This window comes from Balaenoptera acutorostrata, chromosome 10, assembly GCF_949987535.1.
Source record: "Balaenoptera acutorostrata chromosome 10, mBalAcu1.1, whole genome shotgun sequence".
NCBI classification, from domain to species: domain Eukaryota; kingdom Metazoa; phylum Chordata; class Mammalia; order Artiodactyla; family Balaenopteridae; genus Balaenoptera; species Balaenoptera acutorostrata.
The window spans coordinates 48,817,146-48,839,630 of record NC_080073.1 but is presented as its reverse complement, the minus strand read 5'-3'; the positions used below and the strand labels follow the sequence as shown (position 1 = coordinate 48,839,630).

The window sequence follows — 22,485 nt, the reverse complement described above, 5'->3', positions numbered from 1 at the left end:
CTGGTTAAAATCTCCCCCACCAAGCTCCAGATGTTGGGAACAGTATTATTTAAGCGCTTCTGAAATGAACGTCTCCGCATAAGCTCTTGAAAACCGAGATTTGATTTGATTGCGCCGTTGTGTTGGAGAACAGCACGGCTCTGCCTTGAATGATGGCAGAAGGCAGTTTAGAATCCTTAAGACAAGCCCCAAGTGTCCTGAGGAAGGAAAGAGCCATCAAGAGTATCTCAGGATGAAACACCAGTTGCTGCCACACTGCAGAGGTGATGACTAGGGGCTAGAGATAATCAAGTAGTTGCGAATTGGTTCTTAGAGGCAGAGCAGAGCTCAGAAAGGTACCAGCCACCTGCCACTGTTAGCAATCAGGACTGACTCCTTCCTATGAGACCCCTGGCACCAGTGACCCCCTCAATAAAGGTGGGTACACTTTCACAAATCCTTCGATGTGGGAGACCGACCGTGAAACAGTGCATCTCTTTGTCAGGGACCGTGATGCTGCGATTCGTTGCCTCCCATCCCACCAGCTGAAAAAGAAGAAGAAACACAGAAACTGGAAATTCTCAATGGAGATAAACTTGTTCTTGTATTAGCTTTTCTTGAGGATGCTAAAATGAAGTGTTTCCATCAACCAGGTTTGGAACGGCTGGCATTCCAGCTGAGGAATGGCTGAGGCCCTTCCTTGGGGCCTGAATTTTCTAAGCACTCCCTATGAATACAGGTTCTGTTCCCCTTAACGGGAAAGCTGTCCCATGCCTGTGGCCTTGGAGGGAACTCCTTACACCTTGCCTGTCCCCTCTGCCCAGTCCTCCCCTAGAAGAGGACCGGAAGTGGGTTCCTCATAATCTGCTGAAACTGTCCTCCTTGCCCTGTATATTGTATTGACTTAAAGCTTTAGTCTTTTAGGGGGAAAACTCACTTAAATGAAGAAACAAGCCAGTTATTAGAGAGATTCATGGATCAAAGTAAAATAGGGGTTTTCATTTTTACTTTTCATTTAAGGATTAAATTCCTGGGAGTAAAGGAGGCACTATTTAAATAAACAAGATCATTTATGAGCTTCGGGAACCTGGCCTCGTTTCTCAGGGGAGAGGGTGTCTGGGAGGCAGAGTGGAGCCCAGTGCCCTAACTGTGGAATATCTTTGAGTTCCTCCTGTTCATCAAATCCCACCAAGGTACAGAGAACAGGCAGTCATATGGCCACTGTACTCAAGAGTGCTTTGAAGTTTCTTTTGAGAATATGATCTACTTCTCTTTGAACCTGACAGTGATTTTTTTTTTTTTTTCTTTCTCCTCAGGGTGACCAGAGGCAGATCATTCCCATACCAAGTGTATGTATATTTATCCAATTTTACTTAAACAGTTATAGAATCTTGTAGCTTTTGGCCTACTAATATAAAAGATTTTTTAATATTCTTGCTTATATTGCATTTTTATCGTGTGGTATTAACAGCTCTGGTCTGTTGGAAAAAAAAAAAAAAGTGAAGCTACATTTTAAACTGAGAGCAGGAAGTTCTGTACAAGTTTCCTTTCTTAGGGACAGCAAGGCAACCAACATCTATTAACCAAATTCTCACCTTTCTCTCTGCAAAGGGCCTCCACGTCTCTTAGTAAACCAAGGCAGCACTCCCCCACTCCATAGACTGCAAGAGCATACTTTTGCCCCAACAGGGTTCTTTGCAACAGGTTCTGTCCCAGTGGGACTAGGTTCACCAGACCCCCATCCCAGGGGAGCAGACCATCCCTGACTGTTCAGCAGTGTCGGTAGCTTGGCCATGGCTCTGATCAGAAAAATCTCCTCAATCGTATTCCCTGAACTTGCAAAATCACCCTACCATCACCACCACCCTGCCCTCTGCCCCCTGAGTCCCACAGGCTGGCTGTACTGCAATTCTGCCCCAGCCAAGCACTCCCTTGGGCCACCAACTTCTGTTTTCAGTCCTGGAATTTGGGATACTAGCTGCACCAGTGTCTGTCCCAGCACAGGCCTGGACCGGCCACCCCTCAGACAGCTGCTCTCCCCACCTCTCCTTTTCTTCCTTCTTCTCTGCCAGCCGAGCCGTGTGGCCTGAGGCCAGTCAGCAAGCAAGAAGCAGACCAATGACCGACTCCCAAAAGAAACTTGCAGTTGAGATGTCTGTATCAAACAGGATCTCTCAAACAGTCCTATGTCCTTAGAGAAGGATTTAAGTTTTTAAAAGTTGTCCAGAAATTGATTTTTTTTTTTTTTTTTTGGCCGCACCGCACGTGGCTTGTGGGATCTTAGTTCCCTGACCAGGGATTGAACCCGGGCCCTCGATAGTGAAAGAGCGGAATCCTGACCACTGGACCACCAGGGAATTCCCAGAAATTGATATTTTAATCCATAAAGATTCTCTGATTCAGATTGTCTGATTCAAATCTAATCATCTATCTTTACCTGGACTTTTTCACATATTTTCTGGGAACATCCAAGAGACACAGCAATCTTACATTGAAAGAAATGATGGATTTCATTAGTACAGTTTGACTTCAAATTTGGCAATGCATGTCACCTATAAATTGCCCAAAATATTTTTGTTAATTTCACTTATTTTCACAACTTTAACTCTCCATTGATTAACAAGTTGCAAGGATTTGTGGAGTGATTCTGACTTTGGTAGTGTGCCTGGGGGTTGGGCTTTGTTGGGAACTGACTTTGATCAAAAAGATGGATCAATCAGCACGACTTCTTATCCAGTGTTTGAGTAGGATACCCAATGGGATTGATACCAGAGGCCTCTTTTTAATCTTTATACAAAGTAGTTTCGTATATTTTTCCTGCAAAGGTGTCTACATTCAACAGGTGGCATCTCTCCCCCTACCTCGGAGACGCCGATAGCACTGTTTTTTTTCCTCAAAGTTAATTCACAGCTACCTATAAAGTTAAGTGCTGAATCAAAGCATTTGTCAGAGTAAACGCTCTACTGGGCACCCACAGTAGAGAACAATGACCCTTTCTTAACAAATCTCTTTCTAGAGTCCCAGAATAAAATAGCCAAGAGGGGGTTTCCCTGGTGGCGCAGTGGTTGAGAATCTGCCTGCCAATGCAGGGGACACGGGTTCGAGCCCTGGTCTGGGAAGATCCCACATGCCGCAGAGCAACTAGGCCCGTGAGCCACAACTACTGAGCCTGCGCGTCTGGAGCTTGTGCCCCACAACAGGAGAGGCCGCGATAGTGAAAGGCCCGCGCACCGCGATGAAGAGTGGCCCCCGCTTGCCGCAACTAGAGAAAGCCCTCGCACGAAACGAAGACCCAACACAGCCAAAGATAAATTAATTAATTAATTTAAAAAAAAAATAGCCAAGAGGAAAAAGATGCTTTGTGTAATTTAGCCCAGTGTTAAGTCAGTAAACCACAGACTGCTTCCTACATGTGAGACACTGGGTCAGGCCTTATGAATCTGAAATATCTTACAAGAAAGCAAAGCCTAGCTAAAGTAACTTGCATCTTTGAATAAGCAATTCCAGAAAAGCAGTTCCACCAATGGGTACCGTGTGATCTCCACTGCCTGCTTAGCATGCAGCACTAAACCCAAGTCCATCTGGAGACCAGCTCTGCCCCAGGATTCGAGCCTTGGGGTCCCCTGCAAAATCTGCACCTACCTGTCGAGACTGCAGCTCACATAAACGGTAACCCTGCCTTTTCTGGACCACGGGGGACCTGGTTAGTGCTAGGAGCCCCTGAGAGCTTGGAGGGCTACCACACAGCACCGGAAATCCAGGCTTGTGCTGAGCCTCCAAACCAAGTCCGCACACCCGCTGAAAGCTTTTTCCAGGCCCAGAAGACGAAAGGTGCCCCTAAGCCTGTGGGTGCCCAGAGGAGATCCGGCTGGAGTTCCCATCGCTTGCTGCTCACCTCGTGAGCCCCCCATTTTTTATTCTCATGCTGCTGTTTATATGTGCAGCTTCCATCTTTTGATTTTTCTTTTTTTACTAAGCTCATTTTTTCATTATTCACTTTTCATTATTCATATTTTTTCATTATTCAAACTCATGGTTTAAAAAAATACTGCAAGATTAAAATAGAAAAAAAAAATCTCCCAACTTGATCTCACTCCCTAGAATAGGCTTCTCACATTTGTTGTATATCCTTGCAGAAATTTTCTAAATCAACACAGGCATATTTAAACAAATGAGAGTGTTGCGAATTGCTTTTTGCTTTTATCAGGGTACCTTGAACATCTTTCCAGATATTAGTACATAGCGAGCTGCCTCATTGTTTTACATGTAGTTGATGGCATTTACGTTGTGTCCACTTTTGTGCTATTACAAATATTCTTGTGCTTGTGTGTTTGTCAACCTGAGTGATAGTATCTGGGTGATCAGTTCCTAGTTGTGGAAATGCTAGGTCAAAGGGTATACTTTATATTTCTGGTAGATTAAAGGCAAATTACCCTCCAAAAACCTAATTTACATTCCCAGCAAGAGCCCATTCCCTTTTCAAAAATGGTAATTAGCAAATACTTTGATCTCTGCTAACCTGAAAGTAAAGATTTATTGCTTTGATTTGCATTTCTTCATGAATGAGTATGAACATCTTTTCACAAGTTTATTGTCCATATGTATTTCTTCTTACCTATTCATTTCTTCTAGATTTTATACTATTATCTTTTTAAGTTTCAAGGAAATTAGCACTCTCCCCCAAATTTATGATATATTTTTTGTCCTGTTTATAATCATTTGGCCACACAGGAGTGTAATTTTATATAGGGAAATGTGTTCATCTTATCTTTTATGGCTCCTGAACTTTATGTCATGCTTAGAAAGCTCTCCCCACTCTATGACTATGACCCACTTGTCTCCTAGTATTTTAACAGTTTCATCATTACACTTAAATCTTTGATCCATCTGGATTATGTTGGTGTAGTGCGTGAAGTCTCAATCCAGCTTTATTTGCTTTTCCAGGTGGCAAGTCAGTTGTCTCAGCATCATTTATTGAGTAACCCATCTTTTGTACACCTATTAGAAATGACGTCTTTATCTGGACTTGATCTTAAACGTTTCACTTAGTAACATTTGTCTCCCAACTGGGAGCTGGGGTTTGGGGCCCTCTGTACCTCTTATTGGAAGCCTCATGTTCTGTCCAGTAAAAGTCAGGTGTTGAAGGGTAAGGAAAAATGCAGAGGGACAGGCTTGGAAACCGTGAAGTTTGGTGGTGACTCTGAAGGAGAACACTCAGATGCTTTGGCCCCAGTGAGGACCAGACCCCTACCGTTCCCACACGCTCTCTGGAATCACTTACGTCCCTGGTGCTTCCAGCTCGGGGTTGACAGTGCAGCTGAGCCATGAAATTGCTGAAAGTGGAGAGGAGAAATTTGTTTTCTAACAGTTACGTTTGTATGCTGTCGGCCTAAGCCTTTTAGTAAACAGTAGTATACTTTTTTCCACCAAACCTTATGAAGATCATATAAGCAGAGCAACTCCTCTAGTTAGAGCTGGTGTCCAGTCTCCTTTGCCCCTCCTGCAGCAGCCCTGAGAGTTCTGCCCTGAGCTCAGGAGGCGCGAGGGGAGGGGGGGTGGGCAGTGTGCAGACTTGGAGCCTGAGAACTCCAGTGCACAGACAACCACCCAGCATACCAAGAAGAGGCACCGCTTCTGTAAGATTTGCAAGGGTGTGTTATGGGGTGGATACCTTAGATTAACTATTCCTGGCCGCCCGTTCACAGCCAAGGACAGGAACTTTCACATCCACTCCCAGAAAGAGCAATGGCATGAATGCCCTTCTCAAACCTCCCCCTCCCCCCATGCTTTCTTACTCCCACCCCACCCCCCTGGCAGTGCCCGCCTGTGCTTGGGAGCAAGTCGTTGTGTTTAGAAAAGGCTCTTTTTGATATAAGTGGTGTTTCTCCTGTTCTTCAGCTTTATGATGACCTGAGAGAAAATTTGCATCAGGACATTTTTTAGTTAATGATTCAAGCATCACCTGAGCAGATCAATTGAAGTCACAAAACACTATCACAATTATCTAGTATCCTTGCATGTTCCAAGGACACAGCTGTCCAGAAGAATTCTTACCACTGGTCTGAGGAATTTGCATTAATCTAAAGCCAAGCTCTCAGGGAAGCCGCGTGCATTTAGGAACCAGGCTAAGGGTTAATGGACCGCCCCCTGCAGCGTGTTGCCCCAGCCTGGCCTTGTTCTCTGCAGCAGAAATGCTAAATCAATAGCTTGCCTGTCACCCCGCTCGCTCTTTTCTCTCTTAAAATAGTGCGGGGAGGCTTTTTCCTTACTGTTAACTCAGAGAATGCTTGTAAAGTGTGGGTTAAACCTGCAAAGAAAGTAATTTTCATTCCCTGGTTTGGAAAATAACTGAGCCACTTCTGGCAGAGCTTTGATGTTTCAGATATGCCAAGGATAGAAGTTCTAGATCCTTATTTTCCAGGCTAGCAATTACTTAAAGTTAAAATGCTGTTTTAGTCTATAAACGCATAGAAGAAGGGCTAGACAGATACACACCAAACTAAAAAGGGGGGGGCACCTGGGGAAAGGAATTGGGGGGGTGAACATGGACGAGAGAATACTTGTGTTTTATATGTCTATATTCTTTACAATGAGAATGTGTTTTATTACATAATTGTATAATAGAAAATTAAAACAAATTTTATTCTAGTCACAAGCATGCTTTCTGCTATGGCTCACACAACAGAAATAACCCCAGTCCTCTCTATTATGTTCATTTATTGGGCTCATCACACCCTGCCTTTTTAAACCTCTTTTGAACTTCTTCTTGCAAGTTTATTTTAATTTTTTTAATAAAACCTGCCTGCTTGCTGATTTGTAATGAAGGACATAGTCCTTTCCGGGACACTGGGTCCCACGCTCCAAGTCTAAGGCACGTCTTTCCCAGTGCCACATTCTCAGGGATACTGCTTGGTGAACATTCATTAGAGCCAAGGGAGTTGGGAGGCTGTAAGGGCTTTTTCTGCTGGATGATGTTGGAGAGGATGAAACACCCACGCTTACTAGAGAGAGCCCCCCAGGAATTAGAAATGCTCATGTCTCCACACATTGCTTCATCCTACTCCGCCCCGACAATCCCTCCAGCCAAGATGATCATAGCACTTGCAAATTTACCTACCCTGTTGACCGCCTGCTTTACATTCACTATTGAACCAGCTCAAGTCCAAAATTAACATGAATTCCCTGACTAATGTTCAACTGAAACCAAAAAAAAAAAAAAAAAGAGAGAGAGAAAGAAATAGCCATTTAAAAGGGACTACTTCTTGATTTCATTTTTTTCTTGTTTTACTTGATAAGCTAAATTGTCCATTCTTCAGTGGTTAGGGACAGATATTTTCTTGTATTTTGTTTTGCATTAAATATGGAGCAGAGCTTGACCTTCCTCCAGGACAGAAAATTAGCTAGTTAACATTGGATACTGAATATGCCACAAAGTAAACTGAAATACTTCAAATCATTTCTAGAATGAGGCAAGGCCCAAGAAATAAATACTCTAAATCAAGAATAAGGTTGGCGGGCTTCCCTGGTGGCGCAGTGGTTGAGAATCTGCCTGCCAATGCAGGGGACACGGGTTCGAGCCCTGGTCTGGGAAGATCCCACATGCCGCGGAGCAACTAGGCCCATGAGCCACAACTACTGAGCCTGCGCGTCTGGAGCTTGTGCTCCGCAACGAGAGGCCGCGACAGTGAGAGGCCTGCGCGCTGCGATGAAGAGCGGCCCCCGCTCGCCACAACTAGAGAAAGCCCTCGCACAGAAACGAAGACCCAACACAGCCTATAAATAAATAGCGTTCCCTTTAAAAAAAAAAAAAAAAAGAATAAGGTTGGCTGAAGATATCTAGCATTTTATTAACTCTTTATGACTTTTTTATCATAAGATGAAAGTCAGCTACTACAAAGACATATAAATGGATTTTCTGGTTAACACACAGTATGTGGATTAAAGTATAACTTCCAGGGACAGAGACTCCAAGGGATAAAAGTGCCACCTTCGCTCGATACTACGCCACAGTGGGACACGTACAATGCAGGGCACTGTACATGGACCAGTTTTATTTCTGTTTCCTATTACTGGAGGTCACTTTGGATTGCTTTTTACTGGTAGTTCTATAGTTTCTCTCAAAGTTTTTTGAAAGCTTCAGTCACTTAAAAAAAAAAATACTATGGTCCAATAAAGCTCTATAATATGCTTATATACCACAGTGAATTTCAGATGAAATATGACCCCGGAACATAGGCTGCATGGTTAGAGTAGCTATTATAATTTAACATTCATTTTCATGTTGTCCATTTTAATAATAACAATAGCCACCACATATGTGCCAGGCAGAATGCTGGGTGTTTTACTGCAATTATAGCTGATAACAACCTTTCATGGTAGGTATTTTTATCCCAACTCACAGCCAAAGAACAGACAGAACTGATATTCAAACCCAAGTTTGTCTGGTTCCAAAGCCCAGGCCCTCATAATATCCGTTCAGGCAGTGGCACAGTATTTGCTTGGTAAAACTTCAATTGCAAACTGCTTATTCCTATTGTTTTTAATAAAATTCCATGATGTGCTTGACCAGGCATTTAAATGTTTGGTTTCATTTCTGACCTCATTGACATAGTGTAATACAATAATAAGGGATTTGGTTTGTCTTTTACATAAAAGTAATAATATTGATTTTTTCCCCCCTTTAGCCACCAGCTAAATATCTCCTTCCAGAGGTGACGGTGCTTGACTATGGAAAGAAATGTGTGGTCATTGATTTAGATGAAACATTGGTGCACAGTTCATTTAAGGTAAATCAACATAAAAAACAATCAGTGATCTTTGTGATTTGGTCACAGTTGTATTGGAAAAGGGAAAATTAAAAGGATGAAAGCTTGTGGTTGTTGGCGTATGACCTCCCTGTTCATGAAATCCCAATAACAGTTGCTTATTAACTCAGGTGAACATTAACTCAAGTAGCTGAATATTAACATGATTAGTTTGGGGCTGCCAATATCCCTGAGACTTCATTCTTATGTATGCAATTTGAGTTTTCCAACACTCTGCCCCCTGCAGAAATACTTTTCAGGTGGCACAAGGCAATCAGTGCCCCAGGCCACTGCTATGTGTTTGTCAAGGTAACCGGAACGCTGTACGTGCTGCAAGTTGTATTGGGAGGGGCACGGGAGGCACTGTTGAAAACCGTCAAGCAACCGACTATCCTGGAAGTTTTCCCAGACCAAGTTTTGGAAGATGCCCAACTCTGAAGAAGACTTCCAGAGTTAACGGCATCTGAACACATTCAGCCATTTACCTTGACCGTTTTCATGACAAGAGGTTGCTGGAGTTTTTCCTAAGCTTCACGGCTTAATGTGTATCCACCTGCCTGACCTCCCTCCTGATGGCTGCGGGGCTGCAGTGAGCTCAGCTCGCTCTCCATCTCCATCTCCCCGCCAGAACAACAGCCAAGATTACAAATTACCCGAGGGCCTCTATGCGGGAACAGCTATGGCTACACTCTTGGGAAATGAGTTAACTAATCGTTTTTCCATTTTTTGAAATTGTTTAAAAGAAGAAAATGATAAAAAAAAGTTTGGAAATAGGGGACTGGTGTGTCGGGGAGAAGAAGCAGGTGTGTAGGGTCCTTGTCCTGTTTTCCTTGGGTGTTTCTGGCGATGGAACTGCTCTACTGTTGCTGGCCAGTTAGACCACATTCTTCTTTTTACCCCCAGCCCGTGACCCCGCTTACTTTGCTGAGAGACGTGAAAGCACCACCTAAGATGGAGTGGGTGTCTGACACCAGCCAGTCTCTCCTTGATGGCTCTATGGGAAGTGGGAGAGCCATCAAATTTTCCTGAAGACCTTTCTGCCAGAAACATCCCTCCTTGGGCCTGCTTCTCACTAAACAGAATCCTCCTTGACAGGACAAGGCCAGGCAGTTGTCCTAGAGTCCTTTGGAGAGTGGAGGCGGGGCCACACTTACCCCTGGCAGTGAGAAATGGCCCGGCTGGCAGCTGGGGCACGTAGGTACCACTCATTCCCCAGCCCCACAAGGGCCCTTCCAGGATTGGTCCCAGGGCTGCAGTGACCTTATATCCCAACTCAACCCTGAACGGCATTGGAAGCCTTTTCTCCCCCATGGGCAGGATGCTCAAGACTTTTTCAAGTCCCTGCGGAAGAAAGCCCTTTAGGACAGGGGTCAGTTGCCATTACAGCATAGACAGCTTCATTCCAAGCGGCTCTGGGAGTGTGGGCATCGCTGGCCAGACTGCCCGAGGTTACTGAGGGTTGTTCCTGCCTCCAAAGGCGAGGCCTTGGCAGCCCCTGGTATCTCCAGGGCCTACTCAGAGGGCGTTGATGCGACAGGCTGATGTGAACAGCATCTCTTCATTTCTTCCCTCCCTGGCTTGCCTACATTTGCGCGCGGAATATTCTTTATCATATGGTTTTTAAGGTTCTGGGCATTTCAAAACCATTTGAGAATCCGAAAGCTGTGAACCTCTCTCCTTGAAACTGCACATCTGTACAGCACTCAGGGCCAGGACCCAGGTTTACAGCCCTGACTTTGGCCCGGTCCTGCGCAAGAAAAGATGGAGGGCAGTGCTTGCTCTGAGCTGGGCAATGGTTTTCTCTTGTTCTATATTCTGTGGAATATGATTTCACAATCTAATGCCTTGTGAGAGTTTCTTCCTTCAGTCTTTTGTTTTCTAGCCTGATTCTCTATTTTAGTTGTGAAATTATAAAATACCGAACTCATCCTTGGCCTTCCAACCAAAGCAGTGAAGACACTATAATCTTAAGCCTCAGGTGCTCTGCTGAGTGCTTAGTAATGGTTCTGTGATCTAGTATTTTCCACCTTTTTTTCAGTTTACATATCAAAGAACAATGTGTGTGTACAGTAATGGGCTTAAAGGCAGAGACCCCAGTTCAGATTCTGACCAGAGACCCCGTACCCCACACTCCTGCCCTGTGGCCACCACACACGTGTTCTCCCTCCCTCTGTTTCTCTCCTACGTGTCCCGAGAGTTTGTGGTCTCATGCTTCTCTTGGGCCTGTTCATTTCTACCTGATTTGTGGAATTCCATTTAGAACTGTATGTGAGTCTATCATTGAGAACATAGTGACTGCCGAAGCATCCTATTTGAATTTTAAGTGTCATTAAGTGTCAGAGTTACTTTAAATATGCAGAGGTTTGTGAGTGTGCTACATGTTGTATTACATAGAGCAGAACAGTCTGGGGTGGGCTGGCTCTCCCCACCTCCCACAGCAGGAGATGGGGCCAGGCAAGGCCTGAAATCACTGATGCATGCTGGATGGAGGTAGGGGCACTCATCAGATCCATTGCTCTAGTTGAGGAAGAGAGGAGAATCCGAGGTCCAGAGGGGAAGGAGCCTGCCCAAGGTCATGGCTGTGGCCTCTGACTTCACCCCCCATATCCGATGGCCCCACTTGGGGTCCATGTGTTGAACATCTGTCAAGCAGCCCCTCACAGGGCAGCCTGCACTTGTGGGTCCAAGACAAATTCTTTTCCCCTGAGTAGCCCTGTCCTCGGGGATCGTCAGGCTCTCACCTCCTCCCCCTGGTGGCCAGCAGTGGTTCCTGCCATGCTGGGAGGGCTCTAGGCAAGAGCGGGGAGTTTGAGGAGCCCCGTTCCCAAGCCAGCTGCACCACCCTTTGTGGTTGGGGCCAGGGAGGTGATAAAAAAGTTGGACCAAGATGCTGAAAATGTAGCAATATTCAGAACAGAAAATAATGTGCTTTTCTGCTTGTGCTTATTTTGAGGAGCCATGGCATGCTTCAACATCCTCCTGAATTGTTTTTTCCAACAATAAAAACATTGGTCCAGGCAAGCTTTTTTGGTGCTAAAGTTTCCAATTTTATTTTGTTCTTTCAGACATATTAATTATAGTTTCTTTTTTCTCTAGCCTATTAGTAATGCTGATTTTATTGTTCCCGTTGAAATCGATGGAACTATACATCAGGTAAGAAAGCAAAGCTAAATCTGAGTTTCAGTTAGCATTTTTTAGTAATTATGCTTCCTGTGAACTGTATTTCTAAATTCCCATTTCTAATCCTTTTATTCCTAAATCAAAAGGAAGTAGATTTTATTAAAAATGCAATGATGTTCTGCTTTTTTTTCACTCAGATGAATTTTATACTTAGTTTATAAGGGAAACTAGAATCTGTTTGTAAATATTAGATGTGGTTGCAAGTTCAAATAATTCTTTGATTTGATGCAGACTTTTAGAAGTTTCCATATCCCCCACTGGCCTAGCTTGATGGTCTAATTAACTTCCCTGTGTAATTGCTTCAGCTACTCTCCTAGCAGACAACAGGAGAATGTCACAAGTCACCCACTTATGGTAGATTCTCGGGAAAAGTTGTCCGTTTCCAAGGCCAGCCAGTCTAGACTCACCTTGTCACTCCTGCATCGTGTTCTCCAGTGAATATTTAGCAAAATCCAACCCAAAAAGGAAAGGAGCAAGGGTGTGTGTTTTTTGGATCAGCAGGCAGCTTTGAATAAAGATGCCCTAGTCAGTTGGCGTACATCTTTGTTCTGATTTTTTTCCCCCTTATTTTCCTTTTTTCTTCATGAAGCTCCTCTGGAAATAGTTTCATTTATGAAATATTGGAAACATTGTATGAAGACGTTGTAGGTTTTCCACAGGGATGATCCAGTCATCTTCCTTGTCAACCCCAAGATCTAAAGGGAGAGTCTCTGGCCTGGTGTGTTTATATCCCAGGAGGAAAACTCTCCCTTGGTGCTTGAGCCGTAACAGGATGTCTTTCCTTAATGATGTCGGTAGTCTCTTTGGTCCTTGAGTGCAGGGTGTCAGACCTGGGGGATCGGCTGATCCAGCCACCTCATAGCACACATGGGGAAACTGAGGCTCAGCCAGGGAGAGGGTTGGTTCAAGGTCATACAATAGGAAGAATTAAAATGAGAGCTCCAGTCTCCTGTTCCTAACCCAGAGCTCTTTTTGTGATACTCGAGTCCCTCTCCTCCCCTGCCAAGAGGTCCTGCCAGGAACCCGTCCAGTCCCTGGGAAAGGCAGCTCTGTCCCTGGTGTCTCCACACTTCACACTTTTAAAAGCCATCAGGGAGCCAAAGTGGCAGGCACTTGGGCATTTAACATTTGCAGAAGCGTCAACAGAATTAACTTAGCATCTGAGAAGCAGTTAAGGCTTCTGCATTTATTATCTTGGCTCGTGTTACAAGATAATGAGACGAAGGAGAGGCTGCCCACTGGCATGGCAGGAATTAGGAGAGAAATTAATCCTTCGTTCCTCGTGACCGTGAGCGTGGCCCTCAGGACCTGACCTGCTATGGCCAGCCCATTCTCGAAGGAGCCGCCCAGCTGCCCCAGCCCTCCAGACTGTGCTATGATTCACTTGGTGGTAGATACCCCAGAGCTGGGGTCAGAAACTCTCTCTCCTGAGGGAATGAAGCCACAGGTGCCCAGAGGAGGACCAAGGCCCTGGCGAAGGCCGTGGCCTCGTTCAAGTAATCCAGGATAGGCTGTGCAGGTCCCAAGGGGCCTATTCTTGGTTACTTGCACGCGGACGCGGGCCTGGACGCTGGCCTCCGGGCCCAGGACCCTCCTCTCTGCCAGAGGCACCAACACCAGAGTTCCCAAACCAGTCTTCTGCCCTTCGCGTGTAGCAAAGCTTCCTTTCCAAGCAGTATTCCCAGGGAGACTGAGGACTGCAGGCCGGATCCGTTCCTGGCACCAAGCAGCCTCGTGGGCAAAAGTCAGGCCTGGAGCTACTACAGCCACAGGTCCAGCCCTCAACCCACACCCAGGCCACCCTGCTCCTCAGAGCCCTGTGGGCACCCACCCTGAGCCATCCTGCTCCTCTGGCCCCTCACTCCACACACCCTTTCAGTCAGCCATGTTTCCCACCAAGTCCTGGCTCTGTGTAAACTCCTTTACCAGCAGCACATCCTCCGTGTGGGGCAGAGCCCCGTTCCCCTGTGTTACTCGTCCTGTCAGGTATCCAGCCTGCTTCATTTATGGCCCCATGCATACTCGCCCAGGACTGCTTTTCACATTTCATCTTCAGCCTTTTCTACCCCCATTTCCCCCTATTTTATTGCTGCCTCTGAAGGGCTGGTCATGCAGGGCTCTGGCCATTCTCTAACACCCCAAGCGTTTTCAGGCCAGGTCTCATGCTCATACTGTTTCCTCTGTCTGGAAGCTCACTTCTCATCCTTATCAGCCTGGTGAACTCCTATTCATCCTTCAAGGTCCAGGCCAAATGTTCCCTTTTGTGATTCCCTCCCCTTGAGAGGGGAGTTAATCATCCTTAATTTATCCCTCTACTATAGCTTTCATTACACATTTATTTTGATATATTTTTCTGTATGTCTGCTCTAGACTGTGAGCTCTTCAAGGGCAAGGCCTGTGTTTCGCTCACCTTTGTAACTGCTTCAGGCTGAGCCCAGAGCTGGGACTGAGCGAATATGAATTGAATTGAATTTTAACAAGTTTGAATTATTTTAGGGAAATGGCTAATTTCAGATGGAATTTATTCAAGTTTTAATTAGTTCTTCCCTCCTCCCACCTCCTCTGTCTTCTCTCGCCAGCTCTGCCTTCTCTCCCCGCTCCCATGTTTCCTCACATTTGCTCAGGCTCCCCAGTCAGGAGCAGAGCCCAGCCACTCTAGGAGAGGCCGCTCTTTGCCCCCCTCTGCTTGGCGGCTCCTCCTGATGGCTGGCTTCCGGGGCCTGGGGTAGGCGGGCTTCAAGTCCCCTGAAGCATCTGTTTCTGGAGCAGACCCAAGCAGAGTTACCTTTGTGGGGTCAGGTAGATGGTTTCCCAAGCCGACAAGGAAGGCCCTTCCTTCGGCTTTGCTGGGCCTGCCCCTCCACCCCAGGCCGTCTTAGCGAGGGAGGGGTTCCAATCAGAGTAGGTAGCAGCTGGAGCAATCCCAGGCCTGCTGGGCAGGGGGCCAGGCCCTGACCTCCCAAAAGGACTAGCCCAGACCACAGCCTGTGTCCACAAAGGCCTGACTGAGAGCGTGTGCCGCGAAACGCACGTGAAATGAAGGAATTGTGTCACACAAATGCGGCACAACCCTTCCACTCATTGGTTCTGAAAATCCCCAGGACCTTCAATACCATGGTCAGCTTCCCTTTCCCCCTTGGGAGGGGCGTCTGCTCCCAACTCCGACCTGGAGCCCAATCTGAGGTGTGTCTGGCCTGAAGCACCATACCTGACTGCACAGCCCTTCGTACGTACCACATTAAACCAAGGGGCAGGAGGCAGGAACCTGGTTAGGAGTTCTTCCTATGCAGGGTGTCCGGGCCCCAGGCCTTTCGCAGCGGCTGCTGTGACTGACCGGCGTGCTGTCCCTGCCGTTGCAGGTGTATGTGCTGAAGCGGCCACACGTGGACGAGTTCCTCCAGAGGATGGGGCAGCTGTTTGAGTGTGTGCTCTTTACTGCCAGCTTGGCCAAGGTGGGTCCTGCCCCCAGCCCTGAGCGCCCAGCCCCTCCACCCCTGCCCCCTGTCAAGCAGCCCTTTGTTAAGGTGGGGGAAGCTGTCTCCATGGTGACAGGTTCCCACCCCAGGTGGGGTGGATGCAGGCCATGTGCACTGGCACCAGCCTGAGAGGCTTCTGGGTTACCATAGCGACAGCACTGGGAACAAGTGCTCCATGAAGTTGCTCCCTGCGGCCGCTGAAGCTACTCATCCACAGACCAGGAAACCACACATGTGTCCAGTGTAACCAAGAAAGGGCGTATGTATCTCATCTGTTGACTGGCTACAGGCTCAGGCCTCTTTGCCCTTGGGTGAGCTCACACGGGTTTCAGGGAGAGATAAGGGTCAAAGATTCATCCGCCTGCTGGGGCCGAATGAGAGTTGTGACTGCCCTCATGAGCCCTGGGACCTCAGGCCAGTTGCTTCACTTCTCTCGCCTCATTTCTTCTATAAGATGGGGATGATTCCATCTACCTCATGGGGTGGGTCAAATGAGATCATGCCCATAAAGAGCTTAGCACAGGGCCCCACTCCTATGCAGCAGGTGTCCGTGGAGCACCTGCCGGGTCCCATGTGCTGTGCTGGGCGCTGTCACATGGTAACTGCTCCTGGTGTTCATTCTTTATTATCATAATTATTCATGATGATAAAATAATTCACACATGTTCTGGTCCTGTGGTTTGCTGTGAATCTCTGACCCAGCATCTACACTGGCTCTGACCAAGGAGAGTGGTTTCTTGGCCCTCTCCTACTGTTTGAGGGAACTGGCAGGCTCACAGGGTCCCCAGTGTGGTTTAGTCTGTCCCTTCACAGGTGAGCGGAGGCACGTGCGTGGTGTGGAGGGCAGACAGGGCAGGCCCTGCTCCTCGGAGGAGATCCTTGCCATGACCGTGTCTCAAACTCTGACCCTGATGGGGCCAATGCTATCCATTTGTTGATGGCACTGCCGGTGTCTCCATGGGCACCTCAGGGACACTGAATGGCCCCAAAGGTGAGCTCTCTGGGGCCCAAGTTAGTTGTCTGCCTGCCTGCAGACCTGCTCCAAGGACCCACAGGCAGCTTCCTCCCCCATGTTCTGTCTCTGCGCGGCTCCCTTCTCTGCATGTTGGGAACTCTGACCCCGAGTTCCCAGACATGCTGCTTTGCCAGGCTGGGCATTGCTGGTTTGGGCCATCTCTCTGTCATGGCCGAGGTGAGAGAGAGCCCCCACTTGCTCACATTCTGCCAAGCTCATCACCAGGCCGGTAGCGAGGGAATCCAAAGCCCCGGGCTGACTTCTGCATACTGAAAAGAGAACGTGGCCTCAGGAAAAGTGTAATCTTCCCTGATGGGTACCCTTTCAGATCAACGGTACCAAGGCTAATCGTGCTGCGGTGCCAATGGCTTTTCTGACAGTGCTCTGGGCTGCCAAGGAGCCTGAAGTGATAACCAAAGAAATAACAGACAGGAAGATCGCACAATGCTGGTGGACTGAGAGCTGTTTTTTCTTTGGTGAAATTGAAAGCACTCTTTCTTGGCATCATCCCCAGCACTTGCTTAAACATCCTTGTTCAGTCGCTCTTCCTGGACGGCTCCCACCTGCCCCTCCATCTGTCTCTCCAGCCCTTCTCTTGCTGCTACCCAAGGCTGGCTCTGCCGAATCAGCCCTCAAGTCTAGCCGTCCAGCTTCTCTCCTCCCTGGTGCACAAGCTCTGCTGACAGGTGGCCGTTCCCCAGTGCTTGGCTCTGGGCTCAGCCCCAGCCAGCACTGTTGGTGCAGAGGACCTCCTGGCCTGCCGCCCGGGGGCCTAAGCAACCCTCTGCTGACTGTCAGAGCCCTTCCGTGTCTGCTTCCCCATCTTAGTGTCCTTCCTTCATTCACTCACCCAGCAAGTATATACTGTGTGTCAGCCACTGTACTAGGCACTAGGCATACCACAGAGAACAAGAGACAGTCCCTGCCCACATGAAGCTTATATTCCCCACCTTCATCTCCAAGGCCTGGAGCCCCAGACTCAGACATTCCCTTGAAAGATATATGCCACCGCCACCGTTAATGATTATGAAGAAATTAGCTAGAGTCAGCCCCTTAAAAACAACCCACGTGGCACTTGGCTACCCTCACCAGCAGAAAACTGCAGAGCCCTGAGCTCACCCCACTTGGTTGGCAGGAAATCCAGCCTCCTCCTGGACTCTGCTCCATCAGGATGTCTCTGGAGAGAGGAGGGCTCGCCCATGGAACCAGGATGCTGCTTGTAGCCCTGCATCCTGCAGCCGTGCCTGCCTTGGCTCTGCACTTGGGCTGCTGTGCGTTCCGCCACTGGCCTTCCCAAGACCACCAGCCTCGGGTGCTTCCTACCTCCCTGGCAGAGCCTCTGGGCCCCTAGGGAAACTGGCTGTGCCCCTCACTTGGGTCTTGGTGGTGAGGCCTGACCTAACATCGGGCTGGGAGCTGCCACTCTTTTGCCTTCAGCCCAGGACACTCAGTCTAGATGAAGATTTTCCCTCAGGGATAACCCCTTTATTTCTTTATCCAGTTCAGCCTGCTTTGGGGGAAATTCCCCCAGGCCATGGAATAGGGCCAAGCTGGATGAACCCCAGCTGTGAGCGGGGATCGAACTCCCTCCCTTAAAACTCCTGGGCTCCAAGTAAATGGAAGTGCTGTCTGGGCACCATCCAGTGACAGTCGGGGGCTGGGCTGGCCCAGCTGCCCAGAGCACCTCTAGGGGGCAGTGTGGCCCCGTGCACACAAGCCAGATCCCAAGTCCGCTCTTTCGTTCACTGATGGAACTAGTATTTACTGAGCCCTACTATGAGGTAGGCACCCACAAGTGCTAGGGATGTCACAGGGAACACGACAGGCAAGGCCTGGGCCCTGACAGGTGACAGGAACGTAAGGTGGTCCCAGGTGGTGGTGAGCTCTGTGGGGGCAATGGCTGTGAGGCCAGAGAGTAGCCAGAGAGGAAGGGCTGGGTAGGTAGTAAGGGAAGCCAAGATCTGAAAAATGAGGAGACAGAAGGAGAAGTTCGTGCAGAGAGTGTTCCATGCAGAGGGGACACTGGTGCAAAGGTCCTGACCATGTGCAAAGCCAGTGTGGCTCAAGTGACTTGAGATGGAGCTGAGAAGCGGCTGCAGCCATACGGGATCCGGCAGGGACCAGGGGACCTCGTTCCAAATGCGGCGGGAAGACAGTGCAGGGAGTGATGTGGTCTGACAGATGTCTTCCAGCGGCCACTCTGACAGCTGTGGGGTGAATGGGTGGAAAGGAGGCCCAAGGGGAAGAGGGAGGCTATTCTGGAGGCTCACGCAGCCACTGCAGGCCAGAGATTACAGAGGCCCAGACGAGGCAGTGACAGTACAGAGAGATCCAGGTGGATTCAAGATATTTCTGTAGCTGGAACTGACAAGAATTTCTGATGGATTGGGTATGAGAAGTGAGAGAAATGGAAGAATCCAGGGTGTCAGGGAAATAACCAGGATCTGAAACACATCCAATTATTTAAATCCCTTTTTAGAAAAGTAGTACGGATCTTGCTGCAGGAGGTCAGGGCTTCTGGGCTCTTCCAGGCGCCCAGGCTTCACTATAACGCCTGCTTTCCAGTACGCAGACCCTGTGGCTGACCTGCTGGACCGCTGGGGTGTGTTCCGGGCCCGGCTCTTCCGAGAATCGTGTGTTTTCCATCGAGGGAACTACGTGAAAGACCTGAGTCGCCTCGGGCGGGAGCTGAGCAAAGTGATCATCGTGGACAATTCTCCTGCCTCGTACATCTTCCATCCTGAGAATGCAGTAAGTAGCCCCAAAGCAAAAGGACGCAGAGCTCCATCTGAGCTCTCTTGCCAAGCAGAACCACTTTTGTACCTTCAAGCACCTGTGCGGGGTTTCTTGCCCTTTTCCTTGGTGAAATCCCAACTCTGCCACTTAGCAATTACATGACATTGGCCAAGTTATTTATGCCCATTGAGCTTCAGTTGTCCTCTCTGTCAAATGGGGATTATAGGCATGCTGATCTCATAGGATTGTTGGAGGATTGGGTGGCAGTACGTGAAAAGCACTTAGAGCAGAGCTTGCAGGCTAAATGAGCCTGTATCTCCTTAGCATCTTTAGGATTGTGACCGAGAAGGTTCTGTCATTAGCTTCCTGGAGCTGGCTGTTGCCCAGGACTTCATGATCCCTGTAGACTTAGAAGGCCTGGGTGACCTCTTCAACAGAAGTATTAAGAATGAATAGCACTTCGGTGAGGTCTTCAGATAAGACTGCCAGGCTTTACCACCTCATAATGATGTCTAAAAAGTAGACAACAGGAACATTTCCTACATAAAACTCCATGGAGCGTGGCAGCTCCCAGTGCCGACTCTCTGGGTGCAGCACGACTCAGAGCAGGAGAGACGCCCTCCCGCTGCCCGCCCTTCGTTTCCAGGGGAAGAGAGACCAGCCCCATTGGTGATTGCTCACCCCTCCACAGTGGCCACCATGCCAGGCCTCAGCTTAGGCCCTGGAGAGGATGTTTCTCCCAAGCCCAGGTTTCTCAGACTCAACAAAAGCCCAAACAGGGTCCTTTCCTTGAGGCCAGAACTCTGTTGCTCCACTTATAACCAAAAACTCAGTTCAAACTAGATTCCATTAGTGTATAATCATTTGAACAAACATTAAAAATGTATTATATTTAAATATGCTCCTTTTGATGAGTTAATCAAATTCAACATAATGCATTTTGTAATGTGTCTAACAGATAAGGGTTCTTTTTAGTATAATCCCAATTCCAGGGACTTTCCTGGCAGTCCAGTGGTTAGGACTCCATGCTTCCATTGCAGGGGGCACGGGTTCGATCCCTGGTCCGGAAACTAAGATCCCACAAGCCTCGCGGCATGGCCAAAAAAAAAAAAAAAAAAAAATCCCAATTCCATTATCACATCTGATAATAGTAACAGTTTCTTAATATTATCTAATATCCAGTCTGTGTTCATCTTTTCCCTATCATCTCGAAATATTTTCTTACATTTGGATTGTTTGAATCAGAATCCAAACAAGGTCCATACATTGCTTTGGTATTGTGTACTCACTGTGGTATCACATCAGGAGGCATATAACATCAGGTTGTCCCACTTTTAAAGATTTTGAATTGATTTTTGGATTCAGGTGTTGTCAGCCTGATCCATCCATTTTTAAATTTTCAGTCGACCTTTCACCTAAAAATGGGAGCAGTCGTTGATAATCCTTACCTACATCCACTATTTCATTAGGAATTGCAAAATGGTGATTTCTAAATCCTATCATTCTTTCTGCATTTATTGGCTGGAATTCTTTTTTTTTTTAATTGAACTTGCTCTCATTGACTATTTGATTACCCTAAAATTCATTTTGAATGTTTGAATAGGGAAGTCAGAGTAAAGTCTTGGTTCTTTTTCTTTAATTCTGCAGTTTTCAGAGTCATGAGTTGGTGCTCCAGCAACCTCCAAAAGTAACCAGTGAATTTTTTTAGGTACCATTATGAACTCATGGGGTTTTTTTATGTTATAACTTAAGTCCATCTATTATCCTTTTGTACCCTCAAATGTTCACCTTTGGCCAGTGGATGCCCCTTCAGATAACAAGAGTCTTTGATAGCTTCCTGCTTTCTGGTCCAACAAGATGTTCCAAGCTCATCTTGTCCATTTCTTGCTCCAGCCCTGGAATCAGCCATTTTTCTATGGAACCTGGTTCCTAAGAATGAAACTGGTATCTAGAGACCCCAGTTTGGGTGGGTTCTCATTGTTACTGAGATGTCCTTTGCTTCCGGTCCTTTCTACTGGACAGAGCTAAAATACACTTATTTTTATTTTTAGAATGAAAACAAAATCATAAATTCACGTTGGTTTTTCCAATTCAGTTGTAACAGTTTTTATTTAATTTCTTTTTGTTTTTGTATTTGTGTCTCCTTCTCTTACGCTGAAACTCTTGATTCCTAAAGATATTAACATCATTACAGATTTGATTTATTCTATAGTATACATTTAATAGCTTCAAAATTGCATTCTTTTAATATTATTACTAATAATAAAACAATTGAATGCATTTAAAGGTGTTTTTTTTTTGAGAAATCTACAAACAACACTATGTTTCAAAATCACTTGAAATAATCCTCTCTATGGTTATGTCACAAACTTATATACACTAAGGTTCATCTTTTGTTGCTTTTTTTCTTAATGATTTAATTTTATTTCAATTATGTAACACATTTACATAGTTTAACATCAAAACTATCAGCAAACATAAATTCAGAGAAGTCTTGTGTCCATTTCTGTCCTCTCACCCATTCCTGCCCCTTCCCCAGGAGTAGTCATTTTTTGGTTAATCCTTACCTTGTTTCTTTTTTTAAATTACATGCTGAATTTTTATGTTTCTAAGCAGTCTTTAGATTTTTAAAATGGTCAAAAATACTGCTTTTAAACTTTTTTGGCTTCCCCAAATTTCTTTTAATATCTCTTCTTTGCACCCCTGGCTACCACCCACTAGCAGCCTTCCCCACCTCTCTGTCTAAACCTAAGGGAGAATGCTGTCTTGCCCATGGCTTCAGAATGTCCTGAAATTTTATACTTCCCCTTTTAACTGATCTCTGCTAAGCGTGGGAGGAAATGGTCCACTTCTCCTTGCCGTGCAGTCTGGCACAGTGACCGTAAGTGGAAGCCCTCTGATGCCCTCTACGTGGGCTCCCTGATGTCAGTGTTGGCTGGTGACCTCTGGCTCCAAGTGCTCTGAGGTACAAAAAGCTGGTTTAATGCAATGGCAAGAGCGTTTTGGAATTAGCAAGGTGCTAAGCTAGTTATATATTCTGCGCCCTGGCCACCTTTTCTGTGGCAGGAAAACAAAACAGGCAAATGCCTGCAAAGTGGGCACACTTAATTTTGCCTTCCTGAACCAGGTAGATCTGGATTGATTTTAGTTGGGACAGGAGAACGAACAAGATGATGACGATGATGATGATGATGATGATGATGATTTCCAGGTACCCATCCTCCTTACCAAAGAAAATGTTAAAGTACAGGGACCCAGTCAGGCTAGAAGCAGTCCCCAGGCCTGGATACAGTTC

The 22,485-nt window shown here is 46.9% G+C and overlaps 1 protein-coding gene across 1 annotated transcript in view; it reads left to right on the top strand.

Annotated features, from left to right (window-relative positions):
• Positions 1-22,485, top strand: part of CTDSPL (CTD small phosphatase like) — a 127,804-nt gene that overhangs the window by 101,600 nt on the left and 3,719 nt on the right. Inside the window, 4 exon segments of the mRNA XM_057555218.1 lie at positions 8,664-8,765; positions 11,880-11,936; positions 15,323-15,415; positions 19,020-19,205. Of these exon segments, the coding sequence (XP_057411201.1) occupies positions 8,664-8,765; positions 11,880-11,936; positions 15,323-15,415; positions 19,020-19,205 (438 nt within the window).